Source organism: Chamaea fasciata, unplaced genomic scaffold, assembly GCF_029207755.1.
Source record: "Chamaea fasciata isolate MVZ Bird 193981 ecotype frontalis unplaced genomic scaffold, bChaFas1.0.hap1 SCAF_1, whole genome shotgun sequence".
NCBI classification, from domain to species: domain Eukaryota; kingdom Metazoa; phylum Chordata; class Aves; order Passeriformes; family Sylviidae; genus Chamaea; species Chamaea fasciata.
Window position 1 is genome coordinate 32439758 of NW_027094086.1, and position 27857 is coordinate 32467614.

Below are 27857 nucleotides of genomic sequence, written 5' to 3' on the forward strand. Positions count from 1 at the left end.
ATACCCAGCAGCTTTTCTGGCCCACAAGAAGTCCTCTGTGAATTTTCCCAACTGAGCTCAGTGGGATCTCTGTCAGCTGCAAGATTTATGTCATCTTTTTCAGTCCTGAGAACTGTTCCTTAAGCTTTTCACATCTGGATTTAATTGGAAAGACATTAAAAGACATTAAGTGTGCTGGAAAAGCATATTTTAGAGAAGATCTTTATAGACACTTCCATTAAGGAAGCTGATGGTTGTAGGTTAAAATGGGATGAGGACAAGCCATCAACAGTTTGCAAAGACAAAATTATATTACAATCTACTTGAGATGAGAAGTTTGTCCTGTACCTCTTGGGTCTGACTGTGCTCGCACTTAAATCAACTTTAATTAGGAAAAAGATACCAGCTAATACAGTGAAAGAATACTGTAAGATCAGGATCAAAAACTTTTTCCTTTTGGAAACACTCAAATTTCTAATTACATGCCATATATGCTAAATATAATGCTTTTAGCTGTCAATCTAGATTTGGTACTTTGTTGGACATACATGCACACTTGTAAAGTGAGACTTGGAGAATGAAGAGGGGGATTGGTCATTAGAACTCTGAGGGTGGAAGCATCCTTCCCTGAATGCCAGTGTGCTGGCCACAGGAGTAGAGTTTCACAGAAGTAGAGATAGGATACAATTTCGTACGTGGGCTTCATTACAGATGTTGTAATGCAAGAATCTACAGCCCTAAAGTCCCCCATTGTTCCAGCTACAATTTGCTCCTTGAAGAAACCAATGGCCAATGCTTTGCATTAAGTGTAATCTATTGCTTTTGTCTTCAAACTGAAGTTTCTAGTCATGCTTAGACTGACAAACACTTTAAGTTTAAGGTAATGGTCTCAGTATGAGAGAACAAACATTCTTTCATTCTAAAATTGCTAAAAGCAAGGAATCTGATATTTAGGAAATTGCTCCCATGTCTAAAGCAAAGTGTATGGTCTTTAGACATAAAAATATGTCAAGTTTAAAGCAAAAAAATAGGTAATTTTAGTTAAACATTGGGGGGGGGGAAGTACTCTTGAGAATATTTCAGCAAAAAAAAAAAAATTGTGAGAGGCTCTCACCAGTCATCTTCTCCTAAAAGGGAGACTTTTTCTCCACTATGTCATAGAAAATGTTTTGCATTGTTGATGACAGCTTGATGAGTGATAGTGATAGGAATGAGGCATTTGAATTAAATGGCTGCAGTGCAGACTTTTAAAAATTTCTATCATTAAATACCTTTATTTAGAATCTCCCTCTTTCTATCTTGGCCTATGACAAAATGCATGTAAACTAGTAGAACCGATTCTTACTTTTATTGCCCGACCTAGGGCCAGCCCTTTCTGTGCTCATGTTCTTTCTCTTTGGTTACCTTCTCTTTTAAAATGGCTTTAATTAAACTACCTCTGTTCTTTAGTGACATTTTGTCTCATGAAGATGAGGGTACTTGCAAGGAGAACCAAAAAGTACCTAAACACTAATGAGTGTGTTTTACAAGTTCAGTTTACTAAGTGAAAGAGTAACCATGCTGATGCAAGTGTTGAGTAATACTTGATAGCTTGAACTTTGTTGTATACTGATTTTGGTGTGGATATTTGGGAATTCATAAAAATCTTTTAATATCTAGGGTTTTTGACCACTCTGTGTGAGCAATTACCTAAGAAAACCACTTAAATAACAGCTTATAGCTCATTAATTTTGTTAAAAGAGTCCTATCTATATCTACATTACTCTGTAGGTCTGGGCCCATTTACTCATGGGGAATAACATAGTCATTTATGTATTGATACCTGTGTAGTGAAGGCAGTGATGTCAAAACCAGGATGGAACTGTGCAGGTCAGATAAATGAAGAGGATTGCCTAACACACCATATTTTAGAAGTCAATGTGAACTCTCAGGCAGTCAAAAATCTCAGTCCACTTATTTAAAATCCAAAAGTCAAAATCTCCTGCAATACATACAGGGTTAATGGCAGCAGACTTGCAAATCTATTGCAGTGATGTGGATAAATGCCTATAAATAAATAAATAAATAAATAAATGAACCAAATCATTCTAAGAATACAGCTGACAAGGATATTTTCCAGCCATCAGTGATGAGAGAGTGATTCATGGCCTTTTTTAAATGCTGGTGCAGGATTTTGCCAGAGGACATGCATTCTGCTGTTTTCAGTTTTACATTTGAAACTGTCTTTCTTAAAATCTCCTATAATTTTTTGTCTGCAGCTCCTCAGTCATGCTTGAGTGTTGTCTTAGTTGCATAATGTCAACCTCTATCTACCAATACATAATTGACCATCTAAATACTCTCATTAGGAAGTCTCTAATCACTGAAAGCCTCTATATTACTTAAATGTTTACCTCCTTCTGTAAGTTAGTATTTAAGTAGTTTTTGTCTAAGGATATAAAATTAGAAGCAAGTTAAGTTTAATTTAATTGCTGTCTAGTGAAATTCTGTTGTATATATGTAATGTAAACACTTGGAAATTTAATTTTTAAATATTTTCTCTGGTGTTCATAAGTAGGCTGTGATGATGCATGATTCTTTCTGTATTTGTTCTTGGAATTGCAGTAACTGAAGGAAAAATATGAAGTCTTGAATTTAGAAACAAATTTACTTTAAAAGAACTTCCAGAACTCTAGACAAGATCTATAGCAGATACACTGAAAAGATACTGAAAATATCTGATAGAAGATTTATTTAACTCTTAATTATGCTTTAACCATTTAAGATTTATTTTAACTGCTGGTGCTGGGGCCTAACTTTCACACCTCACTTCACCATTAGAGGATGTAGACACACCTCAGTACATTCTGGCACTGAACCTGAAAGCGCTTTTGAGATGTTCATGAAGAAGCATCAACTTTGTAGTTTCCCGCATAAATTGTCATGAAGGCAAAAGTCTTGGTAGCACTTGAGTATATTGCCCCTTTTAACAGGGAATATGTGTGTGGGAGGAGTCTGAGAAGACTCCTTTAAAGAACAGTTAAGTTAAAATGCAGTCCCGTACAGTCTGAGTACAGTCTGAGTCCCATATAGATCCTTTAGCAATCCCGTCTTCTCTTATTCCTACCTGAAAGTAAGAACACAACCTCAACTTGGCAACTAGACTGACCTCTCCATGCTGGATTAATCTCTTATATTTTGTTAACTTAGGTGTGTTTGACTTTAAGTATCATTCATTAATTAAATCTTCTTCATCCAAAAGCATACCTTTTACTAATTTTTAAATAGGTGCTTTCCAGCATGCTTTTCTCTTTTTGTGACTCTCTTTCTCTCTTTGTGGCTTTGTATCACTATTAAAACAATAGAACTGTCTCACCCCGGATGGTTATGCAGCTCATTCTTGGGCTTTAAGTGGATGTTTCACCATTCCTTACTCCTGGAATTACTGCATGGTCCCAAGAATGACAGTCAAATTTCTAGTGTGGTGGTTCACATGGAAAATAAGCCATACCAAGCTGACTCTCTCTATTGTTAAGCAGTCTCTTTAATAGACAAAGTAGATGAATTTAGAATAAAGATCAAAACCTATGGAAATAAAGTTCCATGTTGAATAGCGTCTTTCACTTCATGCACTTCTCAGCATATTAAGAGGAATGAAGGAGTGAGTACATGTGTCCAGTAAAACTAGGTGGAAGAAGGTGACATGCATGCTGTTGTTGATAGAAGCTCTGTTTAATATATTGGAAAAATTGTTCAAGAACAGTTAATCCTTACTTTAGGATTACCCCCAGAAAGCTGGCAAGGTCAGGCTGTACATGGATTGTGTGTCATTTAAATTCTGGCTGCATGAGTTGCCTGGAGGCAGCATTAACTACTACGTGGGACTTGTTCTAAGCTACATCTGTGAATCATCATTCTTTGTTTGAAAATAGTGGACTCCTCCTATCCCACAAGCTCCTTCTCTTGACAGGTGCAATCAGTAGCCTCAAGTGTAGTGCCTATCAGGTGACTATGCTTTTGTGCAGAGATTAATCAGTTTGGAAAATGCTATTTCCATGTAAACTACATGAGTTAATCAGATTATAGCCCTGTGTTTTTCATGCATATCATAAACAATATGAGGAAAGAGCTTAAAGTCATTTAATTAAGGTTTACACTGTGTGCTGTGAAAAGCCTTTCTGAACTTAATATTCAAACAGATTTTAACATTGGTTCACATGAAATCTAATCAACTGGAGAGAACAGCATATTGAAAGGAAAGTGATGAAACCACCTAGCAGGAGTTATTGCTTGCAATACAGTAATTTCATTTACAACAGAAGCCGTGGCAAAAAGGGATTTGTTTGCAATACTTAGTTTTTGTTTAGCTTGTATGTAGCCAACCTGTAGACAAATCCAAGAGAATTAAATAGGTAAGGAGTCAAATTTTAGCTACTTTGTGTGCATGCAGGTAAGTCTACACAAACAAATACATCTTCTCTTTATGCATTTCTGTATGCCTGAAGTATTGAGTGTGGAGAAGTTAAAGCCAGGTGGAAGCTTAGTCAAAAATTTCTTCATCTAGAGAAATCAAAAACAATCACCAAGAACAGTAATTTGAATACATACAGATTTAAATAGTTGCTCAGTTTTGGGGCACTGAGCCTTTAAACTCACCTATCTAGCTGTAATATTGTTGGGGTTTTTTTCAATGGCCTTTAAATGTGAAATTAAAATCCATATATTAAACATTCATGCAGTGCATCTCATTACTGATGCAGACAGCTTTGCTGCAATGTTATTGCACAGCTGCCATTGCCTTTTGAGGCCTCAGTAGTCAGGGAGAGGGAAAGAAACTCACTGATTAGGGGGACATTTTTTCTTTTGATTTAGAAAGCATATAAACTTAGATTTGTTTGTAAATACTACCAGTTTTGCTCATGCTCTGCTGTTCTCTAGGCTTTTGGCTTGAAACTAAAATCCAGGACTTGAGTCTATGATGGTAACCTGGTATGCAAACATGTTCTCAAGCCTAAACTTGAGCAACAGAGACTTGTTGATGCATATGGCATGTGACTACAAGAAACATGACCACAATGAATCATTTGACTCAGCAAACTCAGTCCTGAAATAAGACCCAGGTACTAAAGACAGTAAAATCTTGTCCTTCATGACCTTCTCTAGACTCTGACAAGTCAGTCTTGCAGTTTCTGCCCATAATTTTATGCCTTCAGAAAACACTGATTAGGGCCAAGCTGAATATGGGGTTTTTTATGTACTTAGAAAATTGATGTTAGGAGGCATATCACCAGTGAACTAACAATATGAAGCAGTGTGTTTATTAGGATTGTCTCAGACCTCCTTGGTAAAGTCAACTGGAAGGGCCACAGAGAACAAGAAACTTTTACAATTTTCAGTTTCAAGGAATAAGCTGGAGTGTAATATAGGTTTAAGAGCAAAAACACAAACCACATACTGTGTTAAAACAAACGTGAAAATTTTATTGTGAGGATGTGATCTTACATGCATATGGGCTAGTGGAGTGCCTGTCTGCTGTTCTTGCTAGAGAATGATCTAATGTTACTAGATTGTCATTATAAGACACTTAATCCCCAGAGTGAGAAACAGGAAGAATATTTACAAGTTTCAGTGCTATTTACTAATTGCCAATCGACTTGAGGAAAGCTAAAAAATGACTGGAAACATCCATCCCCATCCTGATACATACGCATACTAATAATGGAAATGGCAGCCAAGACAAACAGCCAGCAGTGCGGTGCATCCTGTTGGCATTGTATTTTTGGCACTGTTGTAGCTACACAGAAAACAAGTGATACAAGAAATGTGTAAGGACATCTGTTCTGTAACCTATGGGGCTTCACTCACAAAACAGTTGTAAAATCTTCTGGGGGAGAGAAAAATTTCTCTGTATCTGTGCAGATGCACTATTGTAAGAAAAATATCAATAGAAGGAAGTGTTGAGCCTTTAAAAGAGGAAATTGTTCACCAGATTCACTGTCAAATGTTCATTCTTTCCTTTTCATTTAACCTAAGTTATCTACCATTCATAAGTTATATTTGAGCCAAGTGGTGTAAATCTATTGGGACTAATAGAATTGAATCATGGATTAAATTAGCCTGGTGTCTGCTTGTAACTCTTCTCCACTGCAGATTACTTGAGCTGTGTGTTGCTCTGCTGATTATTCAGGTCACAGCCTCCAAGCTACCAGCTTCCTTCCTGAATCCAGCATCTTCATGTCTGTCTAGCGCATGATGGGGAGAGAAGAAACATTAAAGACATCTATTAATATCCAAAGTATTGTTTACTCACCTGCTTCTCTCAGCTCGCTGATCCTTCCAAATATAAGCAGGCTATGGGAGAAAGAAAAGGGGGAGTTTTTAGTACACTGCAAGGCTCTCTCTACTCCCCTTCAGCCACATCCCATGAATGAACCTTTTAAAAAGGAAATAAACTTTCCCAAAACTCAAATCTTGTTGCAAATGTTGGGATATAATAATTAGGCTTCCCCTAGAGGTAGCTTACGGAGAGGAAGACATGGTTCCATGAAAAAGAAATTAGACCCCATATTAACCTGGAACAAATTAGGAAACTGGAAGTTAAAGAGGGACTGTGAGGCATAGAAGGTTGGGAGAACCTGGGGAAGAAAGCTTAGCCCCGGGAGCTGCTGGAGTCCTGGGTGGGAGAGCATTTAGGAGCTGGAAAAATGCAGACTTCAACAGCGCTCACCTGTAGCTGGAAGATCAAGGATACAGGCTCAGGATTGCTTCCCTGCTGATTGCTCCCTCTGATATTTGGTTTCACAAATGCAATAGGTCTGAGATTTTATCTTTTATGTCATATTTCAGTTTGGGAAAGGCATGGCTTGAAAAAGGGTGAGATGGTGAAATGAGCCTGCACCATGTTAGAAGCATTAGGATTTGGAAGTTGTGTTGGTATTGAACATGCTTATCATTGAACACCTTGAATGATATTTTCATTTTACATGTTTTCTCTAATTGTTCTATATTTACTTTATTGACACCCATATGCTCCCATGCTCCCATTGACACACAGTGATCCATGCTTATAGGCAAAGTGTTCATTATTTTATATTGTAGTACTTCTTCCCTTGTTGTTAGAAGAGGAGAAGGGCTCTCTTGATCGGATTCTATTAAGCTAGTGGCTTATATTCATCCAGGAAGTTTCAAATCAGTTTTCCTGGAAAACAACCCTGAAAGCTGCTCTGTAATTCTGTAATTTACGTGAGATGCCTTGCAAATAGTCAGTTCTGTGAGTAAAACAGTAGTAAGTAACAGAGCTACTCAGCAGTTCTAGAATTCAGATGTTTGTGTTGGTCTAATTAATCTCTTGATGATTTTGGGATTTCACTTACCCCTAATTGAGACCAGCCTGTTCTGCAGATCATATGATCAATCTGTGATTTAATCTTGAATGAAACTTTACTTGGCTCTACTCATAAACTGTGATCCGGGCCTTTTCGTCCAAGTCACTGTGCAAACAAATAACCTGAACACAAAGTTCTTCCACAATAAGTTTACAATTCACACATCAGACCAGGAAGCTAAGAGTGGGTATGAAAAAGTAAACAAAGTGGGTTGAGAAACATATGAGGTAGCAGTTTAACTGTGGGGCAGGAGTGGATCTCTTAGCTTCCTTCTCTCCTTGCAGTACTACCTGGAAATGGGCTTTGGTTTACCATACATAAGAAGGAAGGAACTTCTGATAGTTTTGCTAATATGCATCAGTAAAAAAATGGATGTGAGAAGATGGGAGATTCTTAGGTGCGAGTCCCTACCCACTGGATTCTTTCTCACAGTTGCTAACCCATGACCAATTAAAGTACAAGGAAGCATAGGAGCCCAAATCACTCCCCTTCCTCACATGAGTCGTGCTTGCACTGTGATGAAAAGGACCTCAGGGGGAGGAGGAGAAGAGAGAAACTGGGATGAAGAAATATGATGGGTTACTGGAACAGAAAAGTTAAGAGGGGAGTAGTTGAAAACCCTCATTGCCACTGGGGGAATTATTTGTGATGAGTTGTGATTTTGCTGTGCAGTCATGATCAAGGATGGAAAGACAGATGGTGGTTAGATCTTATGGGAGTGGAGAATGTACATGTGAATCTTGTGAAGGGACACTATGAGGCAGTAGAGAAGGAACTGTTATGAAGAATGGAAATATATGAAAACCTCAAGAAAACCAGAAGAGGGAAGAGAAAATTCTCTCTGGGGAACTCAGTGAGTGATAAAAGTGAAAGATCCAGTAATGGAATCCCATACAGGGAGCTCAGAAGACATGGTAAAGGTGGAGTGGATTGTAAATAACAGTGATAATCTGAGGTTTACCAAGAGATTATAAAATGTTTAGCACTTTTTCTTTTTTTTTTGGGGGGGGGAGGGGTCGGGTGGGGGGGGGTCAGGGCACAAACCATAACATTTCACAGACTAGAAAGATTCTACTTTCATGCATTATGGGTAGGAGTACCTTGTACAGCCTTCAGAGGCTTCAGCAGCTAGTCATTACTATAGACAAATATGGGACACGTGGTCTTTTACTTTGGGGCAGCCTGGCAATTTTTGTGCTGTTATTCATCTCACCAAAATACACATTGTCTAATAATATTTAAGTTGTATAAACATACCTTTCAAGTGAGGGAGCTGTTGAGAGAATCCAGGCGAAGAATTAGTACAAAGGCAAATCTAGTACTTCATTACAATGGCAGCTCCTGTTCCAGGCAGGGTCCCTGCTCTCAGAGGAAAAGGAAGAATGAGACATGGATTCCTTGTGTCCCAACAAATAAGAAGACAGCAGCAATTATTCCTTCACCATGAACAGCACTTTAGGACCTCCAGTCATTTCCACTGCTTGAGGTGTTATTTTAGGGCACAATGTCTGTGAAAAGTCACCTTTTCTTTCTCCTTTGATTAGTTTTGAAAGCATCTTAGGAGGAAGTGATTAAAAAGCAAAATCCATTTTGTGGTCCTGCTTTACATTTCACCTTCTCAGAAGAACTGACCTCAGCTGTTTTATTGCGCTGGCTCTATTTTCAAAGTCATGTGATGTCAGAGAGTTTAATTATCAACCTTTTCTCAATCAATTACAAAAAAAGATTTTTTTTGTTTTTTTAACCAAAGGAGATAGAGAGAAGAGAAGAAGGGGGGCTCATTGTAGATGAAGCAGAAGTTGGTCAATGAAGAATGCACAGGAAAATGTTAGATAAAAACTCACCATTCTTCTATTCCTGATTCTCCCTAATCATGCCATATTGGGTCTCCCTGACTTGCACATTTCACTACCTGTGTGTAAGACATCAGGCTGTAACATTGTGCCAGATCTGACTTTGGAGTGCTGGTAGTGTCCTGCTGACCCTCTTCCCACTTCTCACACCTTCTGCAACCATCTGCAACTCAAAAGTTTGTCCATAGGATCTCTGGGAAGTTTGGGCTCTAGGAAAGCACGTGGAGAAGCTGGAGAGACTTTACAGCCAGAAAGCCAAGAACCCTAAAAGCATATCCTACTCTTCATATAAGCAATGAAGCTTGCATCAACACAGATGGGAGCCACTCATATACCCAGGAAGAAGGAGATATCCTAAATCCATGCACAAGCACAGCTGTTTATCATGGAGCTGTTGTGCACCCACTCTGGTAGCTCTGTAGCCTAAATAGCTTTAATATACAGGAAATTAATTGAATCTAGAACATCAAAACACGCACCTTCCTTCATTTGGTGCTAGCAGAATTGTGCCAGTGGGTTTTTTGACAACTGATTTTTCCTTTAGGCAGCGTTAAGTGCCTTGAAACAGTTTTCAGAACAAGGACTGGATCCAGTGGAAGGAGCTATGAAAGTTGAGAACGGATCACACGAAAAGTAAGTACCATTTAAATCCTCTGCATTTTAATGCCTGTGTGGCACGGTAGATAAGAAATGTTAATTAAGAGCTTAGTTGCCCTTTTAAACCTATGCAAAACTATTTCCTCTGGAATTTACATACAGTTTGTGACAATTTGAGAGGATAAACACGATTTCAAGGTTAGTTTTACTGATGATGTTGACTAATGAGCAATGAGACAGTCAGTCCTGTGGAAATGCTAAAGAAAAGGAAGGATTTTCTTTCCATTGTATGGACTCTGTGTAAGTAGCATAACGTGATTTTTGTCAAATGTGTTGTAGCACATGATATTGCCTGTAAATAAGCATAGCTATCTTCCAATAAGTCGTTATGACTGCAAGCTGAATTTTACCTCAGAGAATTTAAAAGTTGAAAGTTCTTTCAGGTCTTAAAAAACTCTGATATGGAATATTAGCTTGAAGTAGTAGACAATAGAACAGGGTTTCACACTGGATTTTCAATTATTTAAGAAAGTGGGACTGTCCATCCAGTAAAGATATTTTTCCCAACTGCTAGTCTGTTTATGCAAGAGTTTATGCATTTTTCCTGTGTTACTGAATAAATTAGGAAGTAATAGAATAAAAGACGTGAGACTAAAAGTGGTATTTGGAATTTTCAGTAGATATATTGTGGCTATTTATAAACTAATTTAATCAGAAACATTTTTCCATATGATCTCATCAGCATAGTATTTGAACATAAATATTGTTGTTTCACTTTAAAATGTTACCTTCCACAGTGACCTTTGAATCTCATGTGCCATCTGGTAATAAACATGTCTTAAAGATGTGCAACCCTGGACCTTACCACTCTTGTTAATGTATTAATCTTTCAGACAACTCAAGCATCTGGGAGAGAAAGCAGACAATAAACAGACTAACTCAGGCACCATTGCTCAGGACTGCAAGGATTCAAAGGCTGTCGTCTAGGAGCTCCCCAGCACCCACGGCTGCCACTGCATCCTTATAAACCTGTCAACACGCAATAGGGTGTATGTGTACAAGGAAATGAATGACTAATACCATTATTTGAGTCCTATGTGAAGACAACACTATTCTAACACAAGAGATAGTATACATGGTACTGTTTATTCAACTGTGGAAAAAAATAAAATTGAACATTTCCCTTAGAACTCAAGATCAGAGCATAACTCAATTGCCCAGAGGCAGAAGAAGTCTGATCGTGTTACTGGAGGTTAAAATAACAGTGAATTAACAAAAAGAGTTAGGGAAAAAAAAGAAAAGGAAACTTTACAATTGATTAATATTGAGGAAAACAAGTCAGCATTGGTTCAGTTATACAATTTTTTGTAGTGTAGTTTTAAGTTCAGCTTACTGTTTTTTAAATAATGCTTGAATATTTTAAAATTAACCAATGACAGTGCTGTGAGAATTGTAGTTGTTGTCTTCATATATAGTCATACAGCTTATCTTTTTATGCAGACATTATGCATTCTTCATTCTATATGAATATGTATGACTTTAAGATGCACTACTCAGAGTTGTATGCAAACAGAAGTTTAAATCTTGACAAGTATTTGCTTAACATGAACAGATGTTAGTTATGATCATTTTCGATATACTCCAGGAAAAAGGCAAATATGGTATTTGATTTTCCTTGCCATAATCAATTAAAGAGGCGTCTTGCCTCCAAGCAACATTTTCTCCTTCAATTCTGCTCTCTGTTGTGTGAAGCACATCTACACCCCATTCTGTGTGTTGTATCAACCCACTGTTTGCATCAACTGAGTGTTTTTAATCTCTGCATTCGGACCAAGAGCAAAAGGGAGGACTGTAACGTTATCAAGCCAAGGGTGGAAACTGTTGGTGTAAAGATCATTCTTTTGTGAAAGGAGTGGCAGCAGAGATAAGACCTGTGGCTGCTCTGTACCAGCATATTTCTTTTAAGTGTGTGGCCAAATGCAGTAAAACCACATCAGTTCATGTGTACAATGGCAGTGTCTTCTCTTTCTTTATTACTCATAGTTAGACAACTAAGAGAAAAGAAAAAAAAAGGAAAAGAAAACAATTAAAAACTAGCAAATGCCTGGCTACCACACTAGAGCCAGGTTTCAACCAAGCTGTCCCCATGCCACCACTTTCTACAGACTTACTGTGTTAGACCAGACATGCTGGTATTTAGGTCATTTATCTATCCAAAATACAGATTATTTTATTTAATGCAACAGATAAAGCTTAACTGCATAACAGCCATGACAAAATTGCACAAGACTGTAGAAGCACGAAAAACAGAGATCACAACTCAGTGACTCACGCAGAAAAACAGAGGAACAGCAGTGTGAGGCAATGGTGCAAGGTACAGTGGCACTGATTCACCCCTGGGATGGGCTTTCAGGGGAACACGCATCCTGCTCTCACAGAAGCAGCGCTTGGAGTCCTTTTTTTTCTACTTCACGTTTCTCATGGATATGATTCACTCTCAACCCCGGCAGATAAGGAGCCTTTGTTCTAAAAGTTTGAAGTTTTCTAGGGTCTGACTCCATAAAAGAGGCAGGAACAAGCTGAACCTTTCAGTTCCCACAGATTTCCAGGGGCGTTTGGCACCTGGCAGATTCAAGTTATTCAGGCAGCAGCACACAAAAATAATTAGCTATTACACACCACCTTTCTCAGGGATATGTTATCTGCCTAATTGGCAGCTGGAGCAGAAATTCTGCTCCTTCAGCTCATCAGAAAGCTCAGAAACAGCCTCAGTCTGCACTTTCGTTGTACCTGCCAGTATGCAGGATACAAATGGCATTACTATCCCCTCTCATTGAGAACAAGAACAAAAGGAAGAGACAAATCCATTACTCCGTCCTAAGGGTGAGATGCTGTGATTACTGGGGAGATTGTGGCAAGGAGACTGGCAGTATGGTCTCCCTGGCATCAACAGAACCTCTGTGGTGTCCCAGTAAATTTTAGATTTCCTGTCCCAGTAAATTTTAGATTAGTTGCTTTGTTGCAGGTGGGCTCTGCATTGAGCACCAGGCTTGCTCCAGCGCATGTGGAGTGCAGCAAAGTGATGCTTACCTCACTCTCAATGATCAAATTGCAATCAAATGTGTGCAAGCAGCTGTCTAGGCCCAAGAGAGCTCATTCAGCTTCTCCAATCAAGGCAACAGTAGAGAAAGAGTATCTCTGTGAAACTCTGATTTCAGATTCTCTTGCTTGTCAGAACTATGCTTGATTCTGATCCTGACATAAAGCAAGGCAAGTAACTGAGTTGGGGGGCTCATTCCTTTTTCTCCAAACTGTAGAGACATGGAGCAGACTGGGGGAGGAGGGTCATATAATAGAAGTTCTAACTATTGTCCAAAAGCAGAGTTGACTAATGATTGTTGTTACCACAAGTTAGAAAGTCTGTAGCCTTATGTCAAGTGCACACAGATGGCAGGTTCAAAGCACCTTCCAAGCCACAGGTTAAAAGCTTCATCATGGAGGTCCCAGTGAAGGCTAACAGAGCTTTTCCTGGAAAAATCTGAAGAAAGAGTTCCTGCTCCCTACAGGTACCAACAGCATCCCAAAGACCTCTGCATGGAGCTCATCAAGATACTGAACCTGGACACGACCAGTGTCATTTTGGTGTCACTAAGGCATTCCAAGGTTTCTGTGTCACTGAAGAGATTTCAGTCTGTTTCACCTGCAGCATTTATTTTCTCAAAGAATATCCTGCAGTATTCACACACATATACAGAAATGCATTTTAGTTTGGCATTATCACTAGCAACCTCCCAAGAGCTTGAGCAAAATTCTTGCATCAGTGATGTTGCAGCAGCCACTGGACTCGTCTCCCATCTTCAGTCTTGTTGGTTCACAGCTGTTCCTCTTAGTTCCTGAGATGTCAGTATCTGAAAGCTGTTGGGGAGAAATTAAGTCTAATAATCTAAAAACTACTATATTTTTTCTCGAGGAACCTCATATTTTTTTCTTTTTTTGTCTTTTTTTTGTTTCTAAAATAAGTACACATGGAACTGAACAGATTTTATATTTAGTTTTGTTTAAAAAGTAAATAATGATGGACACTGAAAGACTATCAATATGTTTGAATGTTACTGTTAATTCTAAAAGGGTTGTTTATTTTTCTGACAGCAGTTCGTATTTTTAATTTATTTCTATTTTTTAGATTATACATTCTTTAAGGTATAGATTTTGTCCAACTTCTGTTTGCAAAACACCAAGTATAGTTTAGTTCCCCATTGCGCACACATACAACACACCTCATCCTGTGTCTCAGAGCATTTTCAAAGATGAGCAAATGCCATGTTTTACAGAAGTGGATCTAAGGTGCAAGGTGGTCCTTAGGAATAAGACAGGAATAAGGAATAAAACCCAGAATAGCCAGTTTGCCTATGTAGGAGACTACAGTGTTCTCAACATATTAAGGACTCAGAACACAAATTGTCATCAGTTTTGAACCTATAGAATTTATTAATCAGGAGGAATTATGCTAGAGAGAAAACAGGTCACTTAGGTCTCCCGTCAAAAATCTTTTCAACACCTTCCAGGCGTCAGCAAACTTAAGAACCTGCCCAGGGAAAGGCTCATCACTGCGAGAATGGGGTATGTGACATGGCTCAAAGGATGGGAATACACATGGTTAATCTTATATCTGAGTTATCATCTTCAGTGGAACACTGTCCTGTCAACAGCTCAGCACACTCTGGTAGTTCCTGTTCTCACATTGTCACATGTAGCACTGGTCTCCAAAGGGACAGATGTGCTGCTTCTGACAAATACAAAACACAGCAGCATTGGGGCTGCAGAGCTGCAGAACAGGGTGCAGATTTCTGTGCCCAGCCATCCCAGCATTCCTTTTCCATTCACAGTGGAGCTGAATTTACCCTTCAGCTAGAGTCCTCATTGAATTTGAGAGATAATTAAGCTGGCATTTAATTTCCTGTGATGGAAGTCATGGTCATAGGATTTAAAATATTTAGTACTTAGCAGCAGCATTTCTAAAGGGTCTTTGGATAAGAGTAGAGAGGAACCTTAGGAGTAGGGGAGTAGCTGGGATGAATGACTGCAGAAATATGGAATCTCCTCCTTCTTGGCCTGAAGTGACAATGAAATCTAATCCTTCCTAAAGTGTATGCAAAGCCCTTGATCTCTCTGACAGTGCTTTACTACATGCATTTTATTGGTGGGTGGCTGCTTGTTACTGTTCTCATCTTTCTGGCCTGCTCCAATTCCCCATGAAACAGCAGAAGGTTTCCCATTTCCTGCAGTGACAGTTGAGCAAAAATTTTAAGTTGGATTTGTTTTCCAGTTAATAGGCAGATGGATGGGGTTTTGTTTGCTTCTTTCAAAACACTAAGTAAAAAAAAAATGTGCTTGGTAAAATCTTTATACCCTCTTCCAGTCAAATCCAGCATGCCCCACTCTCAGTTGCATCCTATAAACAGGTATTTATTATTTTTTTGGCTCAAATAAGAATGGCCTCTGCAACTCGTGAGAAAACTTAGCAGAGGGTGGGAGGTGATTTTTAATGACAATAAAGACAGGGACTGTATCAGAGCCCTGAATACAACATGGAATGATTGCGTGCTTTGGGGGGACATGGTTCTGTGGCCAGTGAGAATGGATAACGGCTATCTTCCATCAGCCTTCTGGCTTAAACGTGGCAAGTAATCTGCCCTGGGCAACAGTGTTCACCATGCATATTTGGCACAGCTCCCCAAGGACACCTCCAGAAGAGCTGCAAGGAGAGAAGCATGTCCTGAGTAACAGCTTGCTCTGTTTCCCTCCTCATGGCCGAAGATCCCCAAGCTGAAGGCATGAGGCACTGTCAAGTTGAGGCACAGGGAAATGCTGCTTCCCCTCTGGGTATTTACCTCTCCTGCAGTCCCTTGCTGTTTGTAACTGCATTCCTGAGGCGTGATCTGAGCTGAACAAGTGTGTACATCGGTATATGAGACGTGTATGAAGTGTTTTGGTGGTATGATTTCTATTATTCCACATGAACAGCCCTGACTTTTGTTTTTGATCATACAGCTTGTTATTTGCTTTATGCAGTTAGTCATGGTTGGCTGTGCACTTTTGTGCTTGGTGTTTTAACTCCATAGCACTTCAGTACAAAGGAAATTTAAAAAACAACAATGAAAATGTTTCTAATCTGTTCTTAATTAAGTAGACCTCAATAATTGATTTATGAGAAGAAGGAAAGCTAAACAAAGTGGTTGCTAACATAAAAATATAAACTTATTTAAGGCCCAAATTTTCCTTTATTTGTGATAATCAGGATCTAGGAGAGCCTGGTTACCTGTGAAGTGTTATCCAACAAAACACAATAAATGAGAAGAAAATTACCCTGGATAAAACAGTTTATGGTTGTCTCTACAATATATTAAATATATATTTGTGCATTAAAACAGATAATTTAAACCTGTTTATGTACTTTTGTTTGTGATTATATGTGCAGCATAGATTTCCTTTTTTCTAAACCACTGGTAACTGTTAAAAATATTTAAGGACAATAATAGTAAAGTCAATGTTATCTAATTCCCTATTTTAAAATGGCCTGTTTCCACCCCCCACCCCACCCCAAATTAACTGTATTTGAACTGGCTGGAAATAGATTAGAATTTTTAAAATTTATTTAGGTTTAAAGATAGGCAGTCTTCACATGTGGTTCAAAACAAAGAAGACATGATTAAATAGGATAGGAAAAAAAAAATCAAAATGTGACATCTGTCTGTGGTAACCCAACTACTTCAACTGGACTTTCTTGCCTTCTATTTTTATAAAATGATAATTTATGGCAAACCAAACTTGACCTCCTCCTATACGGAGACAAAAATATAAAGTAAAAAAGGTGCAGAACTTTTTTCTTGTCAAGGAAGAAGTTCCCATCCAGTGCAGCACAGTAAGGACACTTCAAACAGCACTTACACACAGCCCTATTGACCAAAGCACCAGCTGTCATATTGCTGGGGTTATTGGTGAATGAAAGTTCAACCCCACCGATAGATAATCTGTAAAATTGGCAACTGTTTACAAGATGCACTAGAAATACTGTAGTTAAATATCTGGCAAGCAAAGACTATAGCTCCCATGTATAATACATGCTTGGTGGGAGTAAACAATTAAATGAGCATTGAAATGTAATAGTTCCTTGCAAAAGAAAAGTCACTCAGCCCAAGGCTGGGCAGTCAATTCATGCAACTCACTTCAACATAACTACTCTTATTATTGTGAAATACTTGTTGCATGTGATCAACATAGCTCTGAGAAATATGTTGCTACTATTTCAATGTTTCTTCTAACTCATAGACAAAACAACCCAGGACCAGAATGTTAATAGCACTGACTTAGTTAAAATACACCAAAAAGGATGAGATTTTTCTGATGTCTCCTGAAAATGTGATCCTAACTGGTCGCAATTATCTTGAATATCACCTCTGGAGTCATTTGAAAACTGGTTTTGAAATACCAGCAGATCTACCAGCCTGTTGTGAATACTTACAAAAGTAAGCTGCTTGTTAAGGAGGAAGGACTCTGTCAAGGCCTTCACAACATTATGTACAAAATTTTGCAGCAGATTTTGCAGGCACCCAAAGGGTAAGTGCAAGACTTCTGTGCCTTAAGGATTTCTGTCCCTTCCCTTAGCATCAGTTGTACTTCTAACTCCTGTGTTTGCTCAACAGCTGAAGAAAAAGTTTCCACACATATTTCATAAATATTGTGAAAACATTTTTGTGAATATGAGTTTGTGAGAAATCAGAGACTTAATAGCTTTCAGGATTCTTTTTTTTTCTATTTTCCTCTAAATGTTGTTTAACCAAAAAACTCTTCTTTCTTCAAACCGAAGTCCCTCATACTTTTTTTTCAGGTGAATAATTAAGGCAAAATGGCAGTTTTACAAAATCTGTAAAAAAGGACCAGTACTGGCTTTTAAAAATGGACCTAAACTTTTCTTATTAGTAAATATATATATATATATATATATATATATATATATATATATAATGATTATATATGAACACTTTACTTAAATATTATCTATGCACTTGTGTGTTTCTCTGTGTGTGAATGGATTCAAACTACACACATTTGTGCATGTGTCTTTGTACATGTGAACATATATACACAAGTGATCCATCTGCTAAACTGAAAACAGAAGCACCTACAATCTAAACACACAAATGTTTAAGTGCCAAACTAAGTCACTCAACTTGGTGACAAACTAAGTATAGAAAAATCTCTGTGCATCTCAGATCTAGCACAAAAAATCTTGAAGTGCATAGACAGACAGCTTCTCAAAGCAGAGGACTGCCCATGTAAATCTCCATTTCTGGGCATGTTCAGAAGCATGTTGACCTTAGTCACATGAACTATTTCCTCCTCCAGTCACTTTAGGACTCTGGTGCTCCCTTCCTCCCAAGGAGAGGATACCCTATCCTGTAGATGTTCAGGGACTTTTACTGCTTTGATACAGCAGTAAAACATACAAGATACAAGTAAAACACACAAGATACAAGTAAAACAAGCAAGATACAACATAATGGTGAAGGAGGAACTCTTGGCAACAAAAATCTGATTTTTACTCAGTAGCTAACACTGGAGACTCACTTCTCCCTCTGCATCTTGTTTCAGAGAATGCCCTGGTGCACCAGGCTGTAGTCTCTGTTGAAACAGGTCATCATACACCTCTCCAGCTCACCCTCTTCACTTTGAACAGATCTATTGAACATATACTAAATTAGTGAGAAAGGAATATGATTCCATTAGCTGGTGCTTAGAGTACTTGCCGACTAGAATAGAAAAAGTCTAGCATTCCAAGTTATTTCCTTAAAATAGTGCAATTGATATCAGCTGATGGCAAGGCAGTCACTCGTGATCTTCTGTACTTTCTGAACCACTGAATATTAAATTGTTCTGAAAAGAGATGGAATCTTTCCCATGAAGATGAAACGTAGCCCAGTGACTTCCATGTTTTGGTGGCTAAAGCATTCTTTGAAGGTGGAAAGTTATATTCTACCTGCTATTAAAAGACATTGTCAATGCAACAAAAATTCATAGTGATCTTACCCTGTGCAGTTCTTTACCAGAGTGAACTTTACAGTTCAGTCTGGTTTGCAAAAGCACATGAAAAGCAGAGCAGATGAATGTGACGTAGGTATATCACCCTCCCCATAAGGAAATATCTTCTTACTGAGGAGGAAATTACCTTCCTTCATGACTACTGCACTTGAGTGATAAACTTCTCTCTGAGCAACAAATGATGTAAGCCTGAGAAATGTATCACTGTGACATAGAGCCTTTACAGAAAGGCTCATTTTCATGGATTCAGTCAGGAGGAGACTATGTTCCAACAAAGAACTTCATGATTTTTTTCCTTCCTAATCATATTAATAAAGGGAGTATTTTGTTTTTCTCTTAAATCCAGAAGCTGTAACATGACATAGAGCTTCAAACTTCTGTGACCTTTCATCTCTGTTTTTACTCCTATATTTTCTTTTCCTGGTTTAATCTTTTTATTTTTGTTTGATAATTTGGATCTATTCAAATTCATTCCATCATATTTCAGAGAGAAAATAGTTCAATAAAATTTGAAAACAAAAAGGGTGAGCCCATTGGAAATAAAATTAGCAGTTTATTTTATTGCTTAAGGCCTTCACCAAGGAATCGTTTGTGCAACATTGCCGAAAGCCAAAGAAATCTTAAAACAAAAAGAGTCAATAGTTTGATAAAACCCAGACCTCCTGTGTTGTGCAATTAGAGGTTAGACAGGGTGATAAGAGCTTTAATTTACCTTTGGGAGATATTAATCAGATTTTGGATTAACTTAAAATATGTTTCCTGCGCATTTCTTGCCAGGTGAAGGTCCTTCAATGTTTCCTCCGGTGCAGAGGAAGAGATCACACTTTCTCAAAGTGAGGGGAACACCACAAACCCAGCTATGCTATCAGGAGGCTTTCTGTAAGCTCCATAATTCTGTGATTTTCCTTCTAGCGGCCAGGAAAGCTGGGGGTACAAATTCCCATATGTGCTAGTTCAATGTGAGTTCTGTTATTATTAATTATTTATACAGCGCCATGCGTGTGTAGGCCTCTTTATGGACAAAAGGAAATATCCCCCAAGAGCCTGCAAACCAAATGGCCCAGTGGTACAAACACTTCTTTAGCTTTCCTAGGACGTACTACCTGGAATAATCCACCGATGTCAGTGGGCTACTTAGGGGCTGGTAAGTGCTCTGCTGGATAGGAAGTGTTTGTAGGATTAGGCTGTAGTTAAAGCATGAAGTGATGATGGGTGATGAGGGAAGGGAGGGCAAGCATTCCAGGAACAAGATCATGCTGTTCCTTTAGTTATAACGAAGGTGTCAAGGGGCCGGGGCATTTTTAATGCTGTATGTTATTTGTGATCCTGTTGCTGAGAAGGAAAAGCTCAGCTTTATAGGCCACACGGAAGAAATGAGCTGCTGAGGAAGAGGACTGGCTTCGAGCAGAGGGAGAGACAGAGCCTGTTACATGAGGAAGAGGACTCCAGAGGTAAGGAGGGATGCACAGGAAGAGATGCTGACCATATACTCAGAGTCTCCATCCTCTGATGCAGCTACTTGTGTCCACTACATCCGTGAGAGCTTTTTTTTTTTCTCGAATTGAGGGCATTTTCAGAAGTTTCCCAGTACATTTCCAGTTCTTGGCAAGTCCCAGGCACATCTGTGACATTTAGCTGATAGCCTCCTTAGTGAAGGGAAGGTTGCCAATGAATTCTTGTGCAACTGTTTATGCTACAAACCAAAGTATACAACTGCCAGTTTCACTCTTACAACACAGAGAGCATTTTTCCTCCTTAATTGAAAGTGTGGAACACAACAAAGCCTTTAAATACCGAGAAAACAACCAGCTGAAACAAGTAGTAAGAGAGACATCAAGGATGACAGGCAGTAGGCCCTCTGCCCAGTGAGACAGGCAGACAGGGCATGCTCTGTTTAAAAAAGGAACCTACAGACTTCGGGAAGAATATAGGCTTTGGTGGTCAGAGGAGGGGTTGTTCTAGGATTTCAAGACACTTTGGATAAATATTGAAGGGATGCTGCCTTCCAAATGAAAGCACAGGCTGGGATGTGGCTCCAGAGAAAACCAGCAGTAGCAGAGAAGGCTGAGTTGCTGGGCTGCTCTCACTGGAAATTTTTCCTGGAAGGCTTTTTCAGGTGAAGACTATTGCACAGAGGTATGAGATTGTTGCTCTTCAGGCACAGGCCTGCAGCAGAAACAAGGTGAACATCAGCACCTTCACTCCACCAAGAGTTTTAGGGACAGACCAAGTGGCTGGGGAAAAGCCCTGCATTACTGAGGAGTACTGTAGGAACCTGTCAATTCACTGCAGATTTGCTTTTCTGACAGCTCCAAGAGTTAAAATCCAGGAGAAAAAAAAATATTATGAAACTAACAAAATAATGGGAATAAATAGGGAAATTCAAACAGGAGATTAGCTTTCAGTCACTTTCTGCAGCATGAATATTTTGAATTTTCGGCATTTTGTGGTAACCAAATGGGTGTCACAATGGTTAAATGAACTGAGAGACACCTCGCCCCTACACTTGGAGGGTGAGGATGGCACTTGCACAGAAATAGACGTCACCAACCCTCACTCTTCTGAATCCCCACCCCCCCACCTTAATCCCTCTGTGATTTGTGAGACTCTTCTCTTTCCTGAGTTAGTCTGTGATACGTGACTAAATTCATTTCCATACATTTTTTAAAGTTTTTAAATAATTCTGACAGATCACAAAGGGCACTTGAAGCAAACAGATACGTGTAGGCAGATCCATAGATTATGGAACTCAGATACTCTTAATTTTGTCTGCCCTTTTTGGTATTTAACCTGTTCCAGACAGTATTACTGTTTTTTCTTACAAATTTCACATTTTTTAACCTAAATTTTTATACTTTCTTAGTAATGTGCTTTGAATTCTACATAAAAAGAACTGGTGATATAGAAGCCAGATCTTCCTGACTGAAAAATCTTTTACATACGACAAATACAAAACTAGCCAGGAGATGATCTGGCTCTGAGCTCATTTTCCTTACTGTACAGACAGCTTTTGATGTAAGAACACCATATATATTTACTCAGAGCATCTGACACTTGAGATCAGGCTTTTATTGATACAAGGTACTCCAGGCTGTCTGTCACAGCCAAGTGAGCCATTGTCCTCAGAGGTACTCAGCCTCTCCCCCCACAAAGGCATGTTTTCAAAGCACCAGTGGCGTCACACATGCTTTAGCTGTAACACTTGAAGCATAGCACAAGATGCACCAGCAAGCAGCTCTTTCCAGCTTGCAGTCAAAGATAGGGCTGATGCTCCACAGACCCAGAGGTGGTTCCTGGTACCTGCTGCCCCTCACCAGGCAGGTCTCAGTAGGTGCTTGATGTGCTGGAATTGATGGTGGTATGGTCTATTATTCCATTAGTGGTGACCAGGTCCTCCATAGTGGAGTAGAGGGTCCAGATAGATTAAAGAAAATGCAGTAGCTCTGAGTGACGAACGGAATGGCCCTTCAAACTCATCAGATGGCCCTGGTGCTCCTGCTACCAGCCCTGGGAGCATCTCAGCCCCAAGACACAGTCAGCAGCCAAGGGGGAAATTCATCAGGAACAATTGTCCTCACCTTCCTCCTTCTGACCCTTGAGAATAAATGTGACACGGGACATCACCTTAGACCAGGCAAATAAAGCCTCTGAGTGCATTTCTGCTTCTCCTAATATCACTTCCAGACTGCAGCTACAGCATTTTATATTAGCTTTTGTACTGAATTGCCAACAGAAATCCCAAGAGATTCAGTCTCAAAAGTATGCCTAAGGAGGGAATATGGTCTGGATGTAATTTAGCTGCCATTGCCCAGCAATTCCATAGATCTCTTTGACTTGTGACATTAAATATATGGAGCAAGCACATGAATGGATTAACATACACAGTCCTATAATTAGCTATGTTATTAAATTTGCTAAGTAGTTGGGGGGAAAGGGGCTTGTTTGCCATCTGTTTAAAAAGTATCTCTCTTTCCACTGAAATCTGGATATAAAAAACCCCAGACATGTGGGCATGACTGCCTTACATACATTACTGGGATTATTTCCCTTGAGTTAACCAAGACAAGCATGATTCATATACCAGTAGAATGTTGTGCAAAAATGTGCATAGCATTTTTTCACATAACGTTCCTTTTCCTTCCCATTATAAATTATGAATCATGTAAACATCATGAATTACAGAGTTTTTGTTGGTCTGGGGTTTTTATTTTTTTCCCCATGACCCTAAAAACTACTTAATAGAAGAGTAATTATACCAGGCAGTAATGGTAAACTCTGCCATGAAAATTGTTTTTTAGTTCTACTCTTGTCACTATGTAACCACACAGTCATTTGCTTTAACTTTCCTAGAAAACTTGAAATAACCAAACTATGATTTTAGAACCCAGACACACACACACATTTCCACTGACTCTGAATACAGGACATGTTTGTATTGCAAGAAAGAAAAAATTGGCACTGGTTAGAAAAGAGATGCATATTAAATATATAATCATTAGCCTCAGCTATGTGGAAATTGTCTAAAAGTATGAAAACAAGCTGAGCTCTAAATAGCTTAGAGTAAGGCCCTGGTACACAAATTCTTCAGTAGAGCTCTGTCACTCAGTCAGGAGTCTCACAAAAGCTTGTACTGTAAGAGCACAGGAAAAAGCATAAAAGAAAAAAAAAACAACAAAAAACACCCAAACTGAAAGCTTCCACAGGATGGGAAGCTCTCCAAAACTTTAACTGAGCAGTACTTTAAGCCAATATTTCTATGCAGAGCCCTACCTTTAATGCCACATTTCTATAGAGAGATGAGCAAGCATTTGTGATTTCCAGTGAACCATTTATATCAGTGTCTGCAGCATGCAGACCAAGTGTTTTATTAGCTTTTTTTTTTCAAACAGTGCATATGATAGCAGTACAAAAGCACAGGTGAAAGGAAGGGAACCTGGATCTGAGGGTTTTTTCCATTTGCCTCAGGCTAGCTGAAGGGATGTTCTGTTAGCTCAGAGGCAGACGAGGCAGAGACGCATAGGAACATCATGAGTTTGGGGTTCAGTCGCACATCTGCAATAATTTATCTGTGATAGATGTAAAAGTTGCAATAAAGCAATGGAGAAGGCACGGCATTAACCAAGAGAAGAACATAAAGGGAAGGGAGCTGCAAGGTGCCTCAACACATACAGTCTAACTCCAGCCTTCCCATACAGTCATTGGAGAGGGTTAAGCTTTCAGCGTGGGTGCTCTGAATCACTGCCTGGAGGAGCTCAAGAGGTGATTATTTATACAGCACATTAACCACACAGGACTATATAGGAGGTCTAAAGTTCAGGAGCTGAACATGAATACTCCCCAGAAGGTGTGGAGTTTGCATTTCTTTCTATTTGCCACTATCCCCATGGTGCCTGTGAGCTCCTCCAAGCCACATCATAGAAGATGAAGAAACTTTCTAATTCACACCAGCCAGAAACAACTGCTATCAGGGATCAAGTCTAAAATTTCTCTTGCTATGTCTTCCTCTCTGGGAGTGGTAAATACCGAGTTATATGTTGGATGTTTGTCCCTGCACAGAATGAAGTGGTCAAGATAAAGTAGCAGGGTATTATTTGCATGCAAATAAAAGAAAATTAAAACCAAAAAAGAAACTCCCTACTAAGGACCTTCATCCATCTGTTTTTCTTTAGGGATGTTTTAACATTAGCTAAATATCACTTATTTACACCTGAAGAAGTTAAATGATCTTGTTCCCATGAACTCTCTTACAAATGCTGTCCTGGCCTGTGATTTATATAAAAGTAGCTGTTCCCTTAATTTTATTCACAATAGCTTCATTCTTACCATATGAACCTGCTTTGTCAGTATTCGCTTTGATTTATGGAAGATTTCAAACTACCAAAATAACTATCCCTTTTCTTTTCATTAAAGCTAATCCCCACAAAGACACTTTCATCTGCTGATTAGTCATGCTTCAGCAATCCTTGCTAACCAGAGGCTAAGTTATTGATGTGTTAAAGATGTAATCTCAGAGATTCAAGACCACTGAAGAAAATTCAACGTGTTGTTTGACAGTGTCAGAATTTAGCAGTGTCTTGGCTTTTTGAACCAGCCTGGGTAGCACATTCTCAGCAGCATGGTCAAATCCCTTCAGCTAAGCTACAGGCAAGAAAGGCTGTGTTAGGAAGTGTTTCAAGTCCACAGACATGCTGCATTGAAGATCATGAAAAGAAAGGGTAGGAATTTCCAAAATACTTCAGGGAAGTTGGAGCCCCAACTCATTCAGCATGAACAAACTGAATTCTGCTGTTTCTCAAGACTGCACCCAGCTTTTTAAGTCAAAGAAGCAACACATTTTGCACTACAAATTGCACATGTAATTGATCATCATAGCTCATGTTTCCCCAGCCTTGTCTTATCTGAATGTTTATTCAGAAATTATCTAAGCAAACCCATCTTGTACCTTTTCATGCTCTGACCATGGTGAAACAATAATTTCTTCCTGGCCATCACTGTCTCTAAGTGATTTTACATTTAGACAATGACAAGTTCAAATACTAGAAGCAGTTTCCCATGAACTGATAAACTGAAAATGTTTAATATAATAGTTTGATGTGCTGTAAATGTACTAAAGAGAATAAGGCCTAATAGAGGTCTAGAAACCTATCTCTGAAACCTAGAGGTAATGGAGGTCTTCAAGACTAATTTAACCACGCAGTGAAGCAGTGTGCATTATGCTTTAGGAAAGGGGACATGACAAGCCTGAATTGCCACTTTCAGCAGTCAGGACTTGTCTGGCTCAGCTGTGATTGGCAGCTACATGACACGCATTTAACTTCATGAGAATACACCCTTTTCACAGCTGCACCACAACTTCCTCAGGTATATGTGCATTCAGGGCTAATGCTTCAGTATCTTGAACTTAATAGCTGTGTGCTGTTTAAGAAATTAAGCATGTGTGAGACCTGCTCTAAATACTTTACTGACTTTACAACTGGCATGTAGAGGTCTCCAAGCAATAATCACCTTAATTCTTGTGCAATCACGTTTTGGGACATAAACATTTATTCAGTTGCCATTACTCATAATCATCGAGCTGCATTAAGAACCACTTCACTTGGGTCTTCTCCATCTTTGATGGACAATTGCAAATTAGTGACAGCAGGAGGACACCATGGACGTCACAGTCAGCCAGGTCTGGAAAATGGTTTAGCTGGTTTTGGGTAGTAAGGAACCTTAACAGATACATCCTGCTGAGTCTGAGCTGGCTGCCTTCTGGGCTAGGCCAAGTGTTCCCAGGCTGAAAAAGATGACAGCATGGAGACCCCTACACAGAGGCTCAAGTGGGTCCTGGCCCAAATGACACAATTGTACCAGCAAAGGAGATGGGCTGGCTCTGGACACCCACCAAAGCATCACTGCAGGAGTCCTTCTGAATCCACTTTGTGCTGCTCCTCTCCCACAGCCCTGTTACACAAATAGCCAAGCACTGACTGCACTACGATGCCACTTTGTCCCATTTTCAAAACTGTTGCGTGGATGAGCCCACACTCCCTCATCACTCGTTCTGTTAGATGAGCTACAGGCTGCTCCAGGTTTGGACCTTCTGTTCTGTAATCTTACCATTGCTTATGTTTGACCTGGATCAGCACAGACATATGTCTTTCCTCTCTTCTGTGATTCAATCTCAAATGCTCTTCACTGGTAGATTTGGTCCTCATTTCCATTTTCACATAGTGTGATAGAAGACACCAATGATGATGCTTCTTCCATGTCCAGCCTAGTACTCATAGGCTGCATGTTTTTCCTGTGTGTTTTTCCCCACGATTGACATTTCACCCATATTATGTCAGTCTTCCTTACTTTGCAGCATAAGCTCATTATGTGTCCTTACTGTTTACTAAATCCATGAGCCAGATCAGAATCCCCCTTTCCTCATGGATATTAGCACAGAGCAGTATGTACAGGGTTCATGGAAGCCAGCTTTCTGCCTCCTTTCTAGCAGCTGCTTCTTCATCTGGTGTATTTCTGGACAGACAGCCTCCAGTTCCAGGGCAAATACTGCTCCGCAAGGAATGTTCTTGGAATCCTCTGGCTGAGCTTGGTCTGTGAGCCCAAATCCACTGAGAACATATAAATTGGTCCATTGTTAATTTGTGCTGGAAAGCCCTGCCGAGTTTAGGAATATGCCAGGAACACAAATCTCTGAGATCCTCTTTTCAATTGAAATGGCTTCTTCTCACTCACTTCATTTATGTTTCAGCTTTGTCCTGGCCACCCAAGACTGATGACTTCTCCACACACCATATCAAAGATTTGCTCCATCTAGGCACAAATAATGCTTGGAAGGGGCATTGAACTCTGGACTGCACCTGGACCTGGTCCTGTAGGATGCCTGCTACTCCACTCCCCTGTGGAGTCCTGTGTCAGCCACTCGTTTGGTACTGCTATTATAGAAAAATAAGCCAAATGAACTTATTGAGACCTTACCCCTCACTTATAGTAGAGTTCTGCATTATCTGCAGCTGGCACAGTCTGACCTTAGGCTGCATGGCAAATGGGAAAAAACCCACAAACTCTTTCAATGCTCAGACAAAATCAAGTCTGCCCTGATTTCTGTCAGGGTCACCACTCATGTTTGTTTTGTGATTGCACATTTAAGGCAAAAGTTTAGTTCCTATACCTTGTGCAGCCTAAAGGGGAGACTTCAGAATCTTACTTCCCTTTAGAAATACCTTCATTTCTTCACTTTTGATGAATGATCAGTTACTGTGAGCCACTGATCAGATTAAAATGCACAAAATCACTCATAATCTGTATACGTCAAATTCCAAGGAAATTAGGCTATTACTAGTGAAGAAAGACAGCACAGAGGAAAAGCATGTTTTCACTGTGACCTGGCAGTTCACTGACTCAGAGACAGGCTATCTGTACCAGATCTGTGAAGCAATCCAGAATATTTCAACCAGCTGGGTTGGATAATGCT

At 39.4% G+C, this 27857-nt stretch overlaps 1 protein-coding gene across 2 annotated transcripts in view; it reads left to right on the forward strand.

The window, feature by feature from the left end:
* The window catches only part of STAU2 (staufen double-stranded RNA binding protein 2), a 172425-nt gene extending 158535 nt beyond the window's left edge, over positions 1–13890 (forward strand). For both annotated transcript variants that reach the window (XM_066180164.1, XM_066180171.1), the window contains 2 exons: positions 9741–9829; positions 10687–13890. In XM_066180164.1, coding sequence (XP_066036261.1) covers positions 9741–9829; positions 10687–10780 — 183 coding nt within the window. In that variant the 3' untranslated portion in view covers positions 10781–13890. The remainder of the gene's footprint in view (positions 1–9740; positions 9830–10686) is intronic.
* Positions 13891–27857: the final 13967 nt, after the last annotated feature.